The sequence below is a fragment of the Colletotrichum navitas genome, assembly GCF_030913465.1.
Source record: "Colletotrichum navitas strain CBS 125086 chromosome Unknown LY79scaffold_96, whole genome shotgun sequence".
Taxonomy (NCBI): Eukaryota; Fungi; Ascomycota; class Sordariomycetes; order Glomerellales; family Glomerellaceae; genus Colletotrichum; species Colletotrichum navitas.
In genome coordinates, this window is record NW_026850642.1 from 1 (window position 1) to 17,637 (window position 17,637).

At 50.8% G+C, this 17,637-nt stretch overlaps 6 protein-coding genes across 6 annotated transcripts; 2 read left to right on the forward strand and 4 right to left on the reverse strand.

Annotated features, from left to right (window-relative positions):
* Positions 1 to 247: 247 nt before the first annotated feature.
* Positions 248 to 574, forward strand: LY79DRAFT_583766 (uncharacterized protein; the record flags this gene model as incomplete). Its single annotated transcript, XM_060560355.1, has 1 exon — positions 248 to 574. The coding sequence occupies one exon, from the start codon at positions 248 to 250 to the stop codon at positions 572 to 574; it is 327 nt and encodes a 108-aa protein (XP_060408864.1).
* Positions 575 to 1,885: 1,311 nt separating this feature from the next.
* Positions 1,886 to 4,208, forward strand: LY79DRAFT_568921 (fungal-specific transcription factor domain-containing protein). The gene is made up of 4 exons (XM_060559011.1): positions 1,886 to 2,781; positions 2,891 to 3,207; positions 3,258 to 3,391; positions 3,446 to 4,208. The coding sequence occupies exons 1-4, from the start codon at positions 2,028 to 2,030 to the stop codon at positions 4,119 to 4,121; spliced, it is 1,881 nt and encodes a 626-aa protein (XP_060408865.1). The 5' UTR covers positions 1,886 to 2,027; the 3' UTR covers positions 4,122 to 4,208.
* A 118-nt stretch (positions 4,209 to 4,326) lies between these two features.
* Positions 4,327 to 4,881, reverse strand: LY79DRAFT_568925 (uncharacterized protein; the record flags this gene model as incomplete). The annotated part of the gene is made up of 2 exons (XM_060559012.1): positions 4,695 to 4,881; positions 4,327 to 4,640 (listed from the first exon to the last, which is right to left on the reverse strand). Coding segments are annotated over exons 1-2 (365 nt in total), but the record flags the coding sequence as incomplete, so codon positions are not given.
* A 2,842-nt stretch (positions 4,882 to 7,723) lies between these two features.
* LY79DRAFT_616792 (serine carboxypeptidase S28) lies at positions 7,724 to 9,938 on the reverse strand. Its single transcript, XM_060562006.1, has 3 exons — positions 8,645 to 9,938; positions 8,126 to 8,568; positions 7,724 to 8,071 (listed from the first exon to the last, which is right to left on the reverse strand). The coding sequence occupies exons 1-3, from the start codon at positions 9,853 to 9,855 to the stop codon at positions 8,049 to 8,051; spliced, it is 1,677 nt and encodes a 558-aa protein (XP_060408867.1). The 5' UTR covers positions 9,856 to 9,938; the 3' UTR covers positions 7,724 to 8,048.
* Positions 9,939 to 11,004: 1,066 nt separating this feature from the next.
* LY79DRAFT_526164 (poly polymerase catalytic domain-containing protein) lies at positions 11,005 to 13,376 on the reverse strand (the record flags this gene model as incomplete). The annotated part of the gene is made up of 3 exons (XM_060555812.1): positions 11,005 to 11,127; positions 11,186 to 12,478; positions 12,537 to 13,376. The coding sequence occupies 3 exons, from the start codon at positions 13,374 to 13,376 to the stop codon at positions 11,005 to 11,007; spliced, it is 2,256 nt and encodes a 751-aa protein (XP_060408868.1).
* A 455-nt stretch (positions 13,377 to 13,831) lies between these two features.
* Positions 13,832 to 15,806, reverse strand: LY79DRAFT_568935 (uncharacterized protein). Its single transcript, XM_060559013.1, has 2 exons — positions 14,555 to 15,806; positions 13,832 to 14,418 (listed from the first exon to the last, which is right to left on the reverse strand). Exons 1-2 carry the CDS (start codon positions 15,684 to 15,686, stop codon positions 14,312 to 14,314), a joined length of 1,239 nt encoding a protein of 412 aa, XP_060408869.1. The 5' UTR covers positions 15,687 to 15,806; the 3' UTR covers positions 13,832 to 14,311.
* Positions 15,807 to 17,637: the final 1,831 nt, after the last annotated feature.

Below are 17,637 nucleotides of genomic sequence, written 5' to 3' on the forward strand. Positions count from 1 at the left end.
TCAACACAGACTTTTCTGACCATCCCTTCATCTACACGCCTTCTTTCCCTCTTATAATTAATAGCTGCCCCTGCAGTCATTTTCAGAAGCCAAACGCAACAAAGATGCGTCAAAAGCTTTACGTCGCGGTGGCTAGACTCACCTTAAACTATACTGTCATTGCCCAGTAGGTCATCCTCACAGTCCGCACCGCCACCGTGACCCAGTGCTATTATACAGCCCCCGGCGGACTCCCAAAATGCCCTAAATGCGCTCCGACCCCGACTATACACCCGGCTTTCGTTACTGGGGGACCTACTGGCATGGAGATCGAGGCCTACAAGTTGACACCTGCGGCTTTAACGACTATACCCAAATCGTCAAGTACACCACTGAGTACGACGGATTCTGCTCCACTGGAATCACCAGGCAGAAATACAAACGTACTGAGGTTTATGAAGGCGTCCCTTTCTTGCCCACTGTTCTCTCAATAAAAGTGCCCTTTGGCTTTTCTGAGGAGTTTCGAACCTGCTATTACACCTGTGGCCCGACTACGATCACTGCAACTATCACCCAGCCTGCCACAGAGCCTTAGAGCACCCCCTTCAAGTGTCCAAGTGGTAGTGCCGGCCCTTGGCTAGGATCCAGTCCTGGCTATGACTCTGGTTCTGGTTCTGGCTCCATATGTGCCACGAGTGCTAGCCCTCCTCCAAATCCCGGCTCTTCTTCGGATGCTGGCTCATCCTCAAGATCGAACGCTTCCGCTAGCAAGGATATTTTTCCAAGCATATAGTCAAATTTTGAGATCCGGTAACGCTTATCAAGCAATGCTCTCGAAGGTTTGAGAATTGTAGTAACAGCTAGCTCCCGAGCTAAAGCGTCACGCGCCTTCAGCCACACCGTACTCATCCTGATTTTCGCTACAACTGCATCCATTCTTCAGAGCGAGGAGATTACGGCAATGGTATGTGTGCTATGAGTACACGTGTTGTCGCAGATGCAGTACGTGCGCAAGTGCAAGTGTGTTTGGTCGAAGGGAGAATCATGGTTTTATAAAGCATTCGTGAGACGACTCACTTCTATCCCACAGCCATAAGATATTCTGCAATGCGGACTCAAGGTTGGGATGGGTATTCAGGGCCTAGACATAATTGCACACCATATGTTAGGCTACAGTCGCCTTGAAACAGGAGAACAATACATTTAAAGTTGAATGCTTATTAGATCAGTTTGATTACATCCTCCGAGAGCCGATAGTATGCTCAGTAAAAGATACTTTAGATATTTACGTATGGCCTCATGGCCGACGGCTGTGCCACTGGGGCGACTAACCTCTATCCCAGGTACCTCAGATATGCTAGGGATAAGCGACTATTTTTCCATGGCCCGGGCAGTTGGACCGCGTCCCACGAGCAACTTTGCCGGGACGTGGACCGAGCACAATGCTTCGTATTCCAGCTGTGTCTTATCTGCTTATAGGTCGAAATTCCCATGAGGTTGAATGGCATTTTTATGCAGGTCGAATTTCCGCATTCGCTCGAAGGGGCATGGCCTCGTGCAGCAGAAGCATTTCGATTTGCCAATCTGCAAACGATTTGACCTGGCAGCAAACTCTCGTTAACCCCAACCCTATGTATTTTCTTGTTGCGGTACGGCCGTTAACGCACTTCTAACGCAGTCATCGATCAGGCTCTAAGTAAAAATGGGTCTCTGATCTTCCAATAGAAATCTTAAATGCAAAAGTTGCTCGATGGTACGGAGTACTGAAAGCTTGATTGATTATTCTGGAGCATTCGCCGGAATTGAACCACCTCACTGACAATCATCAGCCGATGATTCGGACATGAACGAGTCGTTAATAGCACAGCTGCCCCCTCTTCTGCTCCTGCATTTGAGCAAGCGATCCTGCAACGTTGCTTGCCCGTCTAATCAGCCTCACCGGGGGACACCGCCAACGTATCCAAGACATTGTTGGCACTAGTGTACAGCGAAATGCGGCATACAAGCCGACTGATTCGTTGGTCATCGAGTGTCTCAGGGCTGACAGAATGGACACAGGCGAATCGGCGGTTGCTCATGACCCACCCGTGGCGAAGTACAACGAGACATTCTTTACCCCATTAGGAGAAAACCCTGGCCAAGACCGCCCGCCAAGGGTGGCGTCCCATCCCGTGGTGGGCATTGCGATGGTAGCTAGGCATCATCCACGCCCAGAGGGTAGGATACTTAAGATCCTCAAGCCTTTATGGGTCCGAGCCTCTCACGATCACAATTTGTCCCGTAGACTTCATATTACTCTATTTGACATCGTTTCTACTCCATGTTCCGATAGGGCAAGAGATTGTCTGCAACCAACTACATTGGACGGATCCACGCATCGGCCCCAAATGTCGTCAACAACCTTAACCGTAACGGGCCCCGCATTGCCTCCTTCGTCACCGGAAGCTCCTGAACGTCACCGTTGTTGGGAATGCCTTCGGAGACGTCTAGTTTGTGACGCTACCAAACCGATCTGCAACAAGTGTCGAGTGGCAGGCATTGTTTGCCCTGGCTACGACGATAAGAAACCGCTCACTTGGCTGGCACCTGGCAGGGTTACCTGCCGCACCCGCCGCAAGCCTCGCAGCACAGAAAAAGAAAGCGGCCTTGGGAAGTCCGTTAAGGCAAAACAGAAGACACTAGCGAAGGGCATGGGAAGAATTCTAAGTGAGAAAGAAAAAGAGATGTTCAAGGGCGTTGAATGCCTCTTCCACTCAGATCTAAGGACGGACGTGTGTGACGTCTATGATGCCGTTCAATACTGTGAGTCAAGTTCTCCCGGGACCTATTAACGGGCTATTCTCCATCGGCCCACTTTCTGCAAGTGGCCGTCAGCGACCACAGGACTTTGAGCTGATTCTCTACTTGTTAGACAATCAGGTTTTCTACCCGTACACTAAAGCTGGGCACACGGGGAATGCGAACGTTTACATTGGTGAGATACCTTTGAAGGTTGTCAAATACTTGCCGACGGCCATTGCACATAACCTAGTGTCTATTGCGTATCAACATCGGATGCGTGTCCAGATGGACTGGAAATTCGACTGTCCTTCCGCGAAACATGCTCAAGCTCGGCTGCATCACCACCGGGGGATTTCTATCCGGGCCCTTAACGAAGACATCGCCAACGAGAAGACACAGAGTACCGATGCTGTACTTACAGGTGTCATTCTACTGCTTGAGTCGGAAGTAAGTTGCACAAAATTATATGTATTTGATGATGTTCTGACACTTGACAGATTGTATCATGCATATCGCCAAATTGGAAACACCATGCCTCTGGACTTCTCGCCATGCTTGCATGTCGCGGTGGTGCGACAGGATGGAACAAGTCCTCGAAACACTTGAGTCCCATGCTTCTAGCATTTCTGATGTGAGTTGAGGAGATTCGATCGAGAATTATGATGAAGCTAACGCGAACTCCTAGATCGATGATAGCTGCAAATACAACGAGCCCATCCTTCGATCAAGTGGTCATCTGTCCTCATGAAGAACTCATGGATTTGGTAGAAGAATTATACCCTCTAGGGTTGCACCCATACTTACCCTTTCCAATGCCGCTTTTTATGGAAATGATTCGGATCAACCATCTCCGATTGCAGACCTCAACTGGGCTGATGAGCAAAGAAACAGCAAGAATCACTGCATACGAGATCATCAACAGAATTGAGAGCTTCAACCCAGAGACCAGTGGTGGTTTCTACGCAAACAAGGAATTAAATGACATGGTTGAGTTCATGTATCAATCCGCTGTCGCCATCTTCTGTATCTCCTCCATGCAGAGCCTTGGAATCCTTCCCAGCACACACCACCTTGCAGTTGTAAGAACTGCACACAGCGACAGACTGTACTATTTATTGGAGAAGGCGGAAAAATATGAAGTATTGAAGAAGTCAATTCAGTGGCCATTAATCGTTGCGGGTGTTGAAGCGGGTGTAAGGGTAGACAAACGGCGACTTGTAGGAGAACTGTTTGTGGGCCAGGGTAAAGACATGGGCTCACCGCTCTCTGTACACGCTAAAGGGATAATGCGCAGATTCTGGGATAAAGACGACACAAATTGGGATACTTGCTTTGACCAGCCTTACGCGTTGGTATCTTAGGGTTTTAGGAGGCGGAAAGCCACAGCTGCGGAATACAGAACACCATAGTTCAAAGTCCAAACCAGACGTTCTTTTTCAGAGTCCCCCCCCCCCCCCCCCCCCCCCCGAATGTACCATAGAAGGCATTTCACAATGAATTATTTTTTCTAGTACCTTCTACGTGTCTTGTTCGTCTGAATACTATAGGGATGATGCCAGGCCCAAACACCCATCTGAAGCGGTATGTGCTTGTGGTAAAACATATCTATGGCGACACCCACTAGTACTTGCCACACGATGATATTCCCGATTTCATAACATTCCTCGCTTCACACTTTCTTAGTCATGAAGTTGATTGCTCCTCCGGGTCACTGGCTCGAAACCAAGCTGTGGTAGGAGCTTGTCCCATGAGGTGTTTGTAATATAGAAAGCAGCAAAGTCGGTCTTGCACTTTGTTCCAGGTTCCGGTAGAGCGTCTTCATCGAAATATCTTTGAAAAGCCTTAGCCACGCAGAGCGATGGGTGGGTTCCCCAACCGTGCTGGACCACCATAGTTAGCTTGCCTTCTGGACCAAGTGAACGGGCAACACTTACACCCAGGCCTTCAGATTGAAGTAAAAACACTACCCTCGAACGTTTCGCTAACGTTTTGAGCAGAACGAAGAGGAGTTGCGGATAACGGATGACAGCATAATTCATTTCATTAGAATGAAGGTTTTGACTAGCGCTATTCAATAGTGCAGAGACGCCGCCTGTTTGCATAGTAACTAACTGCTGGTCAAGCTATAATTAGATATGGTCGTCGTCACACAATAAAGATTCCTGGTTTAGTTGAAGCTCGGTATGACCAACTACGTTTGTTAGAACCAGCCTGCAGCCAAGTTGCCCATCGGCCGCCAACACATGCCCGTTGGCCGCGAAGAATGTGCAAGTTTCACACGGCGTTGATAACAAATTAAAACTTGGTGCGTCATGGACGGGAAAGATGCAACCAGCAGATAATAGGTCGAGAATCGCTATACAATAAGCAGGGCGCTGCGCGCATGAACATGATCAAGTTGATGCCACCGCTGGGAATTTATGGAGTCCTTCCGCCTGCCATCCACCTACGACTTCCGGGGCCATTGCGCGTATCCTACTGTGGAGGCAACTACACTCTAGACGTGGGAGGTGGAAGCCAACTGCGCGCTCGGCGACATGGTATGGTGTGATGGGGGGAGGCGGACGAAGAAGAGAAGCTCGTTTGCGCATGAGCCAACAGGTTATGAGTGACTTGACACACAGACAAGTATATGAGAATTTGTTGAAAAACCACTGCCTCTTAATAAAATTCTCCTTTCTCTATATCTACCACATCTTTCCAATCAGAAGAAGGATCATGTTTGCCGTCAAAAGGGCTTCTCAAGGTTGTCCGCCGCAAATACAGTCTTCACCCTGTGGAGTACAACCACTGGAGTCCAAATTTTTGTTAGTAATTCCCTTTTGTTATCAAGACTTTCCCCCTCCTTTTAGGTAAATCAACGTACGGTGAGCAGGTAACTAATTGGCGAGCAGCCACATGAGCGTCCTCGGCAGGGAGAGCAAAGGATGCGACTACAAAGGTAGCAAGAACGAATATAATGTTTTTGAACTGCATTTTGATGACAAAGCGTTGTGTTGTTCTGCAAATCTGGTTGGAGTATTGAAAAAGCAGAATTAACCCCGTCGAATGTGCTGTACTTTACTTGCCCTTAAGTAGGCAGCGTACCTAGCATCCACAATAGGGGTATACGCACTTCATGCTAGTGAAGTTTGCATGACTAGCCACAGTAATTTCTGGAACCAAACTCAAACTTTAATCTGAACCTGCAGGTAGTTGTATATTAATGCAGATGCTCCGTAGCCAGCGCAAGGGGAAGGCAGGATAGCCAGCACAGCACAGATAAGATAGGATATTCCCGGAATGAGAAAGAAGGCTTAGTCCCTATTTATTTCACTTCCAGCGATCTACAGCACCAACGTCATAAATGCCACAGGGTGGTTTTCCTATTGTATCCTCAGTACCGTAGTGTTAACAAGGTAGATTGTACCTTGGCCCAGTAAGAACTTTTGAACCGGTTGTACTGCCTTTAGAAAGCAGGTACGGAGTATAGACTGAGTTCTACGTTACTGTGTATACACTCGGTGCCAGCGAATCGGCGGGGCGGCGTGGGTTTCAACCAATAGGCGTCTTGCACAACAGTACTGTCGCTCCATCTACGCGTCACATCAACAACATCACCACGTTCACCATGTTGACATCGTTGCCCTATCCACACATTGGTAGTAGAACATAGCCTTATAGTGTTTCAGAAATTGCTTTGTTATGTCGCCTGTTTGATGGTCGGTAACGGCTTGGATTGTCCTCATTCCAAGGCTTTGCTCCAGAATATTGGCTTCGGCATCTCGTTCTCCACTCCATCAGTCTTGCTTACTGCCCGTTCCCAGTCGATCCCTCCTTCCCACTCCTATCTGTGGTGCCCCACCTGCCCTCCTCTCGGAGTTACCGATAATTTACGTGTTAACTTGTTAACGAGTCCGGCTCCAGTACGGGTTTCAAGACCATCGGATCTGGAACGGGTTGCAGAACAGGTTGCAGAAGATAAGTTTTTTTTTTTAAAAAAAAATATTTAAAAAGTACTCTTTAAGGTATAATAAGGAAGTAGCTTGCTCACTATATTAGCTTACTTACTATATAGGTATATTATTTATTAAAGTATTTATTAAAAGTAGAGATATCTTTATTTACTTCTATCTTTTATAACTACTTGTGAAGGGCCAGGCCCACTAATGTGGGCGTAGTTCGGCTGCCAGCGAATCTATGCCTTCCGTGACCCATTACATGGGGCTCAGTGGGTGGACCCAGTGGGCGGACATAATGGCGTGCACTACCCATTAAGCCATCCGGTTGGATAGTCAAAAGGTACGTAACTACTCCGTACAAGTCCCTGACTCGTTGTTTGGCAGCACTTATGAAGGCGCTTGCCATGGGCTTCCAGCCCATGCCAATTGACCGGGCATAGCCCGTAACACTACTATATAGCCTAGTATTTCAATAGACCCCCTAGGGCTATAAGCACTTAAGACATGAGCCTATTTTATACCAGAGGATATACTAACTAACACTCTTGTCTTAACCCCCTAAGTGATAGACTAGATCTAGTAGACAATAGAACTTTTATATATGTGCTTGATAGGTAGAATTCAAACGTTAGGCCTTAGATTCCAGCTGTCTAAGGTAGGCTGTTAGCCTACTAGTGTAGATTAGACTGGTAATTATTAAAGTATATATTAGAAGTAGAGGCACCCTATTTGATTATTTCTTTAAAAACTGCTACACAGCCTGGCACTTTCACAGTCTTACTCTTGTTCCTCCTGATGCTGCTCAAGCCCTTTAGTACAACATTACTTATGACGTAAAGCATTGGGGATCTGTACCGCCTTTAGCAAGGGCCCTCTGACACTGATAGTTTTCACAGGCTGCTAACATAATCAAGGCTTAAGCCCAGGGAGTTCATACAAGGTATCATTCTTTTTACTAATTGTCAGTGCATGTCGAAGGCTAGCAACAGGGATTCAATAACATGATTACTTTCAAGGGATATCTGGCCACTCATTGCTTTTTGTTGATTAAAACACTTCTATACATCCGCTCCGGTCTACAAGCTGACTGCCATGCTGCAAACCTTGCAGGTCTAAGCAACCAGTGCTTAGACTGCGGATTGCCTAACTAATTACTGAACTATGAGTCGCTTACATGACCGTACCACTCAATGTATTGTATATGGGCGGTGAAACAAACTTCTCAAGCACTCTGAAGAGCACTCGAAAAGTCTACTAGCAACATCGGTAGAGGACGCGAATGGGTAATATGCACCTTTCAGTCACTCCAAGAGTCTCGTTCTACCCAACCCATTGAACGATCCTTTACTAAAGCTCTTCGAACACTGGTTCTGGTTACCCTGTCAGTATATCATCCATCAATGGCAAGGCTTAGAATGTCAAACCTTCTGGGCTGTTGCTTTGGCTCTGAGCATCTTTCCATTCCTTCATCCAGGCAGTGACGAATTCAACTTCCTGAGCATGGACTTTCTTGATAGAGGCGGGCGGGAAGTCTGGAGTGACATCCTCGGGCTTCACACCGTTTTCGTCCCAGTGGTGAACTCCCAGCTCGATGAGGAGAAAGGGTTCGCTAGTCGTGGACTTCCGGTCCAGACCAATCTTATGGGGCGTAGCGGGTCTCCATGGGTCCGCCTCACCGTCAACGATGGCAACACGCGGATAGCTGAAGTTGAACCCGCCATGTTTGTTGATAGCATCTACGTTGGGGGGTTTGGTGATGTTGAAAGCCTCCCGACAGTAGACGGAGCTATACTCCACGTCGATGACACGGGAAACAAGCGGGAGTTGGTTTTCGGGTACTCCGGAACCAGTCTGGAAGTAGCCCCATCTTTAAGACGCATGTCAGTCTTTGCCATGATCAAGAACATCGAGATCACAGTTAGCAGACGATTGGGAACGCTTACTCAGTGCACACTTGATAAAACCAACTGCGCCCATAACCTTGGTGGACGCTGATATTTTGGTAGTCCTCTCTTTTCCGGCTTGAAAAGCACTTTACCAGATCTCCGCCTCTGCAACCTTTCTTGACGTAATTTCTCACATAGCCGGCGTAGTTCAGCATGCGATTCGTCAGCTTCACATCGGCGCCGCTAACGGAAAGTAGCTCCTCGACAGCGGGCCTAAGATGGCGTGTGCTGCCGAACAGGACGCTGTCCGAGCTGACGGTGGCGCAGTAGGTTCCGAAGCCAGTCGAGTCCAAGGCGGGGTCCCAGTTCGTTGATTGCAAGCCGGATATGCCATAAGAAATAGTGCTAGCGAAATCATCGTCTTGCAGCGGACCAAGCCCAAAGAGCTCCTTCAATTGGCTCACGTAGCTAGGCTTCACTTGCTCCGACTTGGCAAGCAGAATGTTGTCCACAACCTGGGTAAGCTTTTGGGTTGTCTCGGCACAGTCTCCAGGCGCAAATAGTCTGGCACCTTCGTAGTACTCCCAATAGTCGATGATGGCAGCCGTGACGCCGGAGGAAGAGATGCCGCCCCAGAAGACATCAGGGTAGAGCTTTCGCAGGAAAGCGGCAAAAGCACCTGCGTAGGAGCCTCCATAAACAAGGTAAGGGGTTCCCGGAGCGGTCAGGTTCAGGTCCTCGTGTCCGGGGAAGCTGATGTGCTTCGCGAAATAGACGGTGTCGGCAAGGGCCTGGTCAGTACTCAAGAAGCGGAGGTTCTCGGTGCTGAGGTTGGGGACGGGAAAGCTCTTGCCATAGTAGCGATGTTCAAGAACGACGCCGACGCCGCCAGTGGCCTTGGCGAGAATGGAGAGGATGCCATGGTCCAGGAAGGGCAGACGGTCCTTGCCATCCGTCTCGCCGGCAGCCAAGATGATGACAGGACCTCCTGGGCGGTAGTACTTCGCATCAAACCAGTAACGAAGGTTGAAGTAGTCGTCAGAGTGCGGTTCGTAACGAGAATCGTTGTGGAAGTGGTCAATGGGCACAGAGAAGTTGTACTCTGGGTACTCGGAGAAGGCTGAAACGGACTCGATCTGGAGTTGGGGCGTCGAATGAATCGCGTCCCATGCTTCACGGTTCATGAGGCGGTGCTGTGGCCCTAGTCCGGCGGCTGCCAGCGCCGCGCCCAGGAGCATGCAAGCTCTCGACTTCCAATGCGCCGCCATGGTCTCCGGCTTGTGTCGGGGAAACCAATGATGTCGGTTCTGCAGGTGGACAAGGTTGGTTCGTTGATGTGTGTATGTGTCTTGGAGAAGTGATGATGTGACTGGAATGATGGGCCCTGTTGATAAGGTACCTTCATGCGGGAAATAACGCGCCGAGATACGTACCTGCCTGATTGGGGTAGCGGCACAACGTCCCACTTTCTGCGCATCCCTTAGGCTTAGGGTCGAGTTCCAGTGGAATCCCAAGGAAGAGAAACAGACTTTGAACACTGGTTGCTAGATATCCAGCCGAGCTTCAGAGAGCGTATTGTTTTAGCTTCTTCCCAGATACTTGTTGTATTTTCTCTCGTTTGACTAGACCAAGGTCGAGATCCTCGAAAAGCGGCGCTTGGAACGGCCCTGATGTTGAGTGGTGTTTTTGCCCTTCGTTTTCCGAGTCTTGTAGCAGCACTTTCGCCTCTGTAGTATCCATCAGTGTCTCCAGCAGCAAGCACCATGAATGAGAAGAGACTCCGCAACATCCCCCTAGCGACGCAGAGCCAACACTGTAATTCGATGTAAACTTTTGTGCACTGTATCAAGTCAGGTCTTCTTTCTGACTTATCAGTAGCGTAGGTCGGATCTCGGAGAGCCGTAAAGGATCGTTTTCTTGTAGCCGAAGCTACAGACTGCCAACTCATAGTTCTGCGTACATGTTAAACTAGAGCCACTCGACGAAGTGGAGACACTGTAGCCGCACAGATCACGTCTGGGAACGGAAACGCCTTCAGAGATGCTCCTGACAGCGGCTCCAACAACTTCCGGGGCCTACAGAGTGTGCCTTCAATCAAGCCAACTGTCATTATTATTTTTGGACTCGAACATGGGCTGAGCTCGATTAACGGTGAAGTTAGGGAGAATATCAATGTAGTAAGAAGGAAGAAATACCCCAACAAAAGGTATCTCAGCAATCAATTAATAATATACACTAGCAAATCAGTTGTCCTTTTCCCCATAACGCCGGCCGCCATCGTCTCTAGCCGGAGGACCTAACCAAGAGGCCTCTTCTTTGGGCCAAACACATTCAGATTACCAAGACATGTCATTCAAGTAAGGCTGACCTCAAACTGTGGCACCGCACTCGAGCTTCCGTAAGAAGTGGTAGCCATACTACATTTTGACGCGGAATAGATATCGGAGGCGGACCTGAGCAAGGTCGTAGACAATGTACTCGTTGTACATGAGATATGCATTGGGGACGTTGGTGTTGCCTGGTTTCACACTCACGTCGGGCTATCCGAGGATGATTAGTGACAATTCTTGCATCAAGACGCACGCCGGACATTCTCACCATTTTGACACCCTTGAGGGACGGATTGACGGAGCCAGCATCCACCCACTGGCTCGGGCCAACCATGCCCTGACCCCAAGTTGACCACATGCCGTTCGCCCGAGCGGTTTCGCCCGCATGGTAACTCGAGTTGGTGAGTTTCTGCATCGGGTCGCCAAGCTCGGCCTCGCAAAGTAGCAGCAGAGCCTGACCACCAGAGCTACCGGAGGCGCAGTAGTTTGCCGATTTGGTAGACATGTCTGCAAGATAGATACCCTTGCCGAACATGTATCCAGACACCGGAGCCTCGGGAGGCGCGATTCGCAAGCCCTGGCTGAGAATACCACCAAAGTTGGTTACACGAGAGCCGTGCCACAGCAAGCGCCGGTCGGACTTGATGGATGAGAATTCGCTCTTTTCGAAACGATCTAGCTCGCCCTGTCGTTCGATGCGGAAGATATCCTCAATCTTGTAATTGACATTGTGGGTTGCGCCCTTGGAACCCTGGAGGTATTCGGACAGGAGGGCAAACTCTGAACTCTTTGGATCAATAGGAGACATCTCTTTCATTCCAAGACCCTGGTATTGCCTGTCGGCAGGGTGAATGTCATGAACCTTGCGGTCGACCTTCATAAGATCGGACGCAATCTTCATGTCTGAAAGACTGTCGAGCAGGTCCACCTCCTTCTGGAGCATCACACCAGTCTGAATAACGGGGGGGCGATTGCGACCGAAGGCATGGGGGATCAGGGAGTAGTATAGGTTCGACAGATGCTCAGTTGCTTCGGGCACGCTCATGCCGTACTTGGAGTCGGCAAGTGTGGAGTCGTTGAAGAGCTCAGCCATGTCCTTGAGTGCCTGGAACCCGCGAAGAATTGTGGCCTTGCTGAGTTTGCCGAGAGGCAGCTTGTTAGCGTCATAATTCATGGAAGTCATGGCGTCGCGAAAGTATTTCTGGTTGAAAATCAGACTCATCAACTCCTCCACAGGCTTCCCCAACGTGCACTGAACCGGCTCGGGCTTCTCATCGGACTCCTCATCCTTGATTTTGTCGGCATGTGCAGCATCGTCGTCGTCATCATCGTCGGCGTCGTGCGAGTCTGGCTCGTAGCTACGTTCAATGAAGGCGTACTTTTTGGGCTTGGGATCGTTTCCACGGTCAGCCCAGGCCAGACCGCTCTTGTCTTTGAACTTCTTCTCGAAGTTGCTCAGAGCGTCATTGAGGGAACCGTTGCCAAGGACCGCGCACTGGCCCCATTCGCCGACTCTGCCCCAACGGGTCCACGTTTTGTACGTCGTACCATCTTGAACGAGCTGGGAAGCGTCAGAAATGAAGGCGGGCGGATACGAGCGATGTTCAGGATGCACATACCTGAATGCGATAGAACTTGTTATTATTGTTCGTGGTATTGGTTTGGTTGAGCGACGCGTCGTAAATGACACCGTCAGGGGCAATGTAGACGGTACCCTGGACCCTGCATCCCTCATCGAGGGGAATGCTGAGTCCCTTGGAGGTGACCTGGCTACTGTCGGCCGCCTTACCCTTGGCGTCTGATGTAGCATCGGCTTGCTTCTTCACGTCGGCCTTGTCGTCAGCGTCAACGGTGTTCTTCTTCTTGCCCTTGGGGCCGGTGGCGGCTTTTTGCTTCTTGACGTCAGGCTTGGCATCGCTCTCAGTGTCGGACTGGACTTGGGAGTTTGTGCGCTTCTTGCTAGCGCCATTGGCCTTGGATACTGCTGCAGTGGCCTGCGACTGCGACTGCGAGGCGTTTTGATGGGAGCCATCGGCCTGTGAAGAGGCTCCTTTCTTCTGTGTTTTGTTGGACCCATTGGTCGCTGGGGCAGGGGTTGCCTGCTTGGCCGCTTGCTGGCCAAGCTCGTAACCAGTCTGGGGGAGGAGTGAACCCTGAGACTCGCAATCCTCGACCCACTGCAGGCTAACGATGGGGATGTCGTTCTTCTGGGCAGAAACGACCTTCGTGGTGAGGGCCTTGAAGTCCTCGGGGGTGGTAATAAGATGGGTCGTCTTCTTTGTAATGGATTTTGTGATACTGGCGCCGAGGGAGGAGAGCCAGGAATCAAGTTCGGTGCGCTTCTTGTCGAAGGTGCCGCTGATGGCGATGACAGCGCCGTTCAATGGCTGAGCAACTTGGGCGGGAGTAGCCGCAGCACTGGCGCTGGCAGCTGCCCGGGCCGATCTTCTCGGTGGCATCGTGGGTGTGATGGGAAGTGGAGATAGCTTGTGGCAGACGCTAGGACCTTAGGAAGGGGGGAGGCTGTAGTCTTCAAGGGGAATTGGATTTCAATTGAGAGCAAAGGTGATGACTGAGCACAGAAATTTGGAGAGGACGAGAAACGAGTTGAATATCGAAGCTTTGGAGCTTTGGAGAAAGAAAGAAGAAGACGCGAGCCGACTTTATTTGGCGTTCGGCGAGGAAGCGCCAGCCCATGCCATCCATGGATGGCCTGAAGGCACCGGCCGAGGAAGGCAAGGTGCGCTTTCAGCTCCTTTCGACAGAACCAACAAGGGGCTGCAGGCACCTGCCCCGCTGGTGCCTGGCGCACGAGCCACTGTATCGGTCGAGGTCCATCGCGTGTTCACGTGCAAGGGAGATACGGGCCTATCCTGCCTGCCATGGACTCCATCTGAGCTCCAGTTCGTGGCCATGTCATCCAATAAAGTGACGACTCGGCATCGGGGATCGCTTCATCTCGACGACGTCCCTCCAGCCATTCTCACACGGACCAGCCCATCATTGGCATCTCGTAAGTTTAGTGGCCTAGCTGCCTGGATGGTGGAGCCCGGGACCTGAACGGTAATCGTCATCGTTTGACTGCGCGGCTCCTTGGTGGCCTCTTGATTACTCCTCGTTTCTGACTATCTTGTTTGGATAACAAAGCATTCTGGCCACCTCGGAAATTCGCATTGGTAGATAGGTAACAAAGCTTGTTCATCAACTCATTTCTGACCACCTACCCAGCGTAACATTAACGACCATTGTCGGCCTCTGTTCCGGCCTATCTACGTCTCTAGGGCAAACGTCTATGAAAACATCAATCAGCGGGTGAAAGCCCGATTCGTAAATTACTATGTCCTCCCACGTCTCCAGCGCGTCTTGCATGTCGTCCGGGTAGGAGGCATCGCTGTCATAGTAAGCCTGATTCGTACATGATCATGTCCTCCCACATCTCCAGCGCTTCTTGCATCTCGTCCGTGTGGGCATTGGTGTCATAGTATATGTTCATCAAGTCGGCTGAATTAGGTAGTGTGCAATCGTTAGCCATGATGCACCCTCACTCTGCTCATCTTCTGGCCCGGGCTATGTTAGAACGAGAAAGGACAAAAGGGCGTGCTGTGAAAAGCCAAACGCGTGTCGAGGAATTATTCACCTTCCATCTCACCTTCCATATCCTCGTCCAGCTCCGAGTCTGTCACTTCATATTCGTCCAAGTCTTCGTCACTCTCCACCGGAAGTTCTGCCTTCACTTGCCCCACTAGCTCTTCGACGAAGTGTTTCCAATCGATGCCGGTGTACTCCTTCAGGTCCACCTTGTCGTCGGGAGAGTCCTTGTTGTGGAACCAAACCTTGGTATTGGTCATGAAGGTACGTTGAGCAGGGCTGCCAATCTTGATGTGGTCCAAGTTCAGGTTGGATGTCTCGCACAGGGCTTTCAGCGTCTTGGCCCACAGGTTGACCTTGTAGTGGTCGCGTCGCTCGTCAAGGTTTTGGGCCTCGGCAGCTTTGTTCCACAGCGTAAGCTTCCAAAGCGTCAGTCTCTTGAGTGTCGGCGAGAGCTTCCGGACAAGCTGGACCAGGCGCCTTGGCTCGACATCCACAAGACCCAAGTTGAGTTCCTCGACGTGCGGAAATGCCACGGGGGGAGGAGGTGGCGGAAGCTGGCTGTCGGAAGCTGCAAGCGTCGATGATCTATCGGTTTTGGAAATCGGGGTGCCGAGCCAGTTGATGAAGTGGTCGACGGCGTCCGAGTTGTTACCGGGGTGGCTGAAGTTCAGCCTCAGGTGCTTCAAATTGGGCATGTGCCCCAGGAAGAGGCGCAGGAGATAGTCGTGCCGACGCCGACTGAAGGCCGTATTGTCGTCGGCGCCGACTATAGGTGCTGTGGTGCGGAACGGGCCGTTTGCCACGTTCACAACGCACAGAAACGTCTCCAGGCCCCGGAGAACAGGGGTGACCTTTGGCTGGAGGTACTTGGTAAAAAGGTTGAAGGCGTCGTCTGAAGGGACGCCGTGGCCTTTGCGAAGTAGTTCAAAGGCCTTGGGGCGTGCACCGGCATTGCCGAGTGCTGTGAAGACGGAAACGAAGACCTTGTTCGTATAGGCCTGGATCTCGTCTATTGGGACGCGGAAGAGATTGACTTCCGTCTCCTTCTCCAGAGTGGTGGCACCGTAGCTTGCCCATGCGGCTGTAAAGCCATCGCGAAGACCACGTGCTTTGGAGTTGTAGTCGCGGATGCCAACGGTCTTGAGATTCTTCAGGTTGCGAAAAGCCTCGGTCAGCATAACAACATGGTGGCCGCTGTTGACAAGAGCAAGGTGATCGGCCTGGGCCTCGCGATAGCGAGTTTCGCAAGCTTCCTTGCCCGGGGGGAAGTAGTGGCGTGTGAAGCAATTAAGCCCGATGATGACGTGGTCGAGACAGTCGGACAGGCGCGAGTTGCTGATATCAACAAGAGCCTGCAGGCTGGACTCGGTGAGCATGAACTGGCGCTTGGTGAAGTACTCCTTCATGAAGGTGTTGAACAGGGACTGCTCGATGGATCTACACGTAAGGCGTAGAGCGCCCAATTCCGTGGTGTTGAGAAGGGTAGAGATGCGGAGAAGGACCTCGAGAGGGACCTTGTTGAAGGGCGAAGTGGATTGTGGGTTGGCAAGGGCGACAACGATGGGTGCCGACGACTTGCAAGTCGACGGCGGCGAGAGTTGCGACATGGCTGAGGGGTGGTGCGTTGTGCGTTGAGGACTGCGACTACCGCTCGGCTTCTGCAGGTTGACGATCCCCAGATCAGGACGTGGTGGGTGATACGCTACTGGAAGGTGATAAAAGCTCAACAGAGAGTCCGAATCCGGCAGGGGGAACCCATAGACCACTACAATAATAGCGTGCCGAGTTCGTCTCGGTTGGCAACGTTTTGTGCAAGAGCGGTTTCTCCCATTGGGGTTTACGCCCTCTAAACAAACAGTGTATACAGTCAGTATAGATAGTGTACCTGCCGACCTTACGAGGCAACGGCTTGTATTTGTACCTTTGAAAGTCCAACAGACGTTGGAATGACATCGATTTTCGGTGGTGGCTCGTGCTTAAGCTCTAGGCAGAAGCGGGGAAGGAACCGAAGGCGATGCAGTGCCGGGTTGGGTTGATGATGTTGGTGATGGAGAAGTTGAAAATCAAAATCCACCGTCTCCCCGCGTCCAATGACCAAAAAACGAGCGTTGCAAACTGTGCCGTCTCGTCTCAGCTCCGCCTCGCCACGTCCAATCGTCGGTCGTGGTGGCGTGTTCGCGTCTCACACTTGTGGCCGGTTCCTCCTGCCTGATGAGCGTTTGGGTGCTGGAATGTCTATCGAAGTAGTGGCGTGTGAAGCAATTGAGGCCGATGATAACATGTTTGAGGCAGTCGGACAAGCGCGATTTGCTTGCTGATATCGACGAGAGTCTGCAGGCCGAACTCTGTGAGCATGAACTGGTCTACTGGTATCTGACCTTCCGTCCGTCTGTACGGATACTGGAAATACCTAGGTAGGTAATTAGGTAATGCGGTCTGATGGCGGAGGAGCTCGGGCCACATTGATGGCGTGACCCTCTAGCTACCATTATGTTTTGTGCAGGTAGGTACGAGTACGCGGTCACTGGTCAGTGCTCCTGCCGTCTGCCTGCCGGCCCGTCTTCGTCTCCTTCCAACCAAGGATATCCTGTTTTGTATATTGCAGGCCTTCCTGGCAGTCAACGAGGCCCAGGGACCGAAAGGTGTAAGCGGCCAGAGATATCCATATGGTACAGTCAGAACCACCGTAAGAACCTTGTGGGTATTTTCAACATCAGCTCTACTTAGGATTGCCCTGCTTTGCCCCCCCCCCCCCCTCCGCCCCCCTTTTTTTTTATTTCTTTTTTATAAAGACTAGGTCTATCACCAGACCTGCATATCTGCATATCTGCATATCACCTCTCACCTCCAGATATACATCTATACTGATATGATAAGAGGGATTAATCAAGATAGGGGCTTCTGTCATAAGAGCTCTTCCTACAAGGATGGGTGCTACCTAAGCATCAAGGGGTCCAATCTTTCTCTCGGTCTCTTCTCCTATCTTCATTCTTCGCAGCAGCATTCAAGACACAAAAGTGTCCATGTGTTGTAAAAGTAGTGAGATGCTGTAGTGATCTAGATGTTGGCGCAACCAACCTGGCTGAGCCCATTGCGACGGCAACAGAGCACCCATCCCCATTCAGCCGT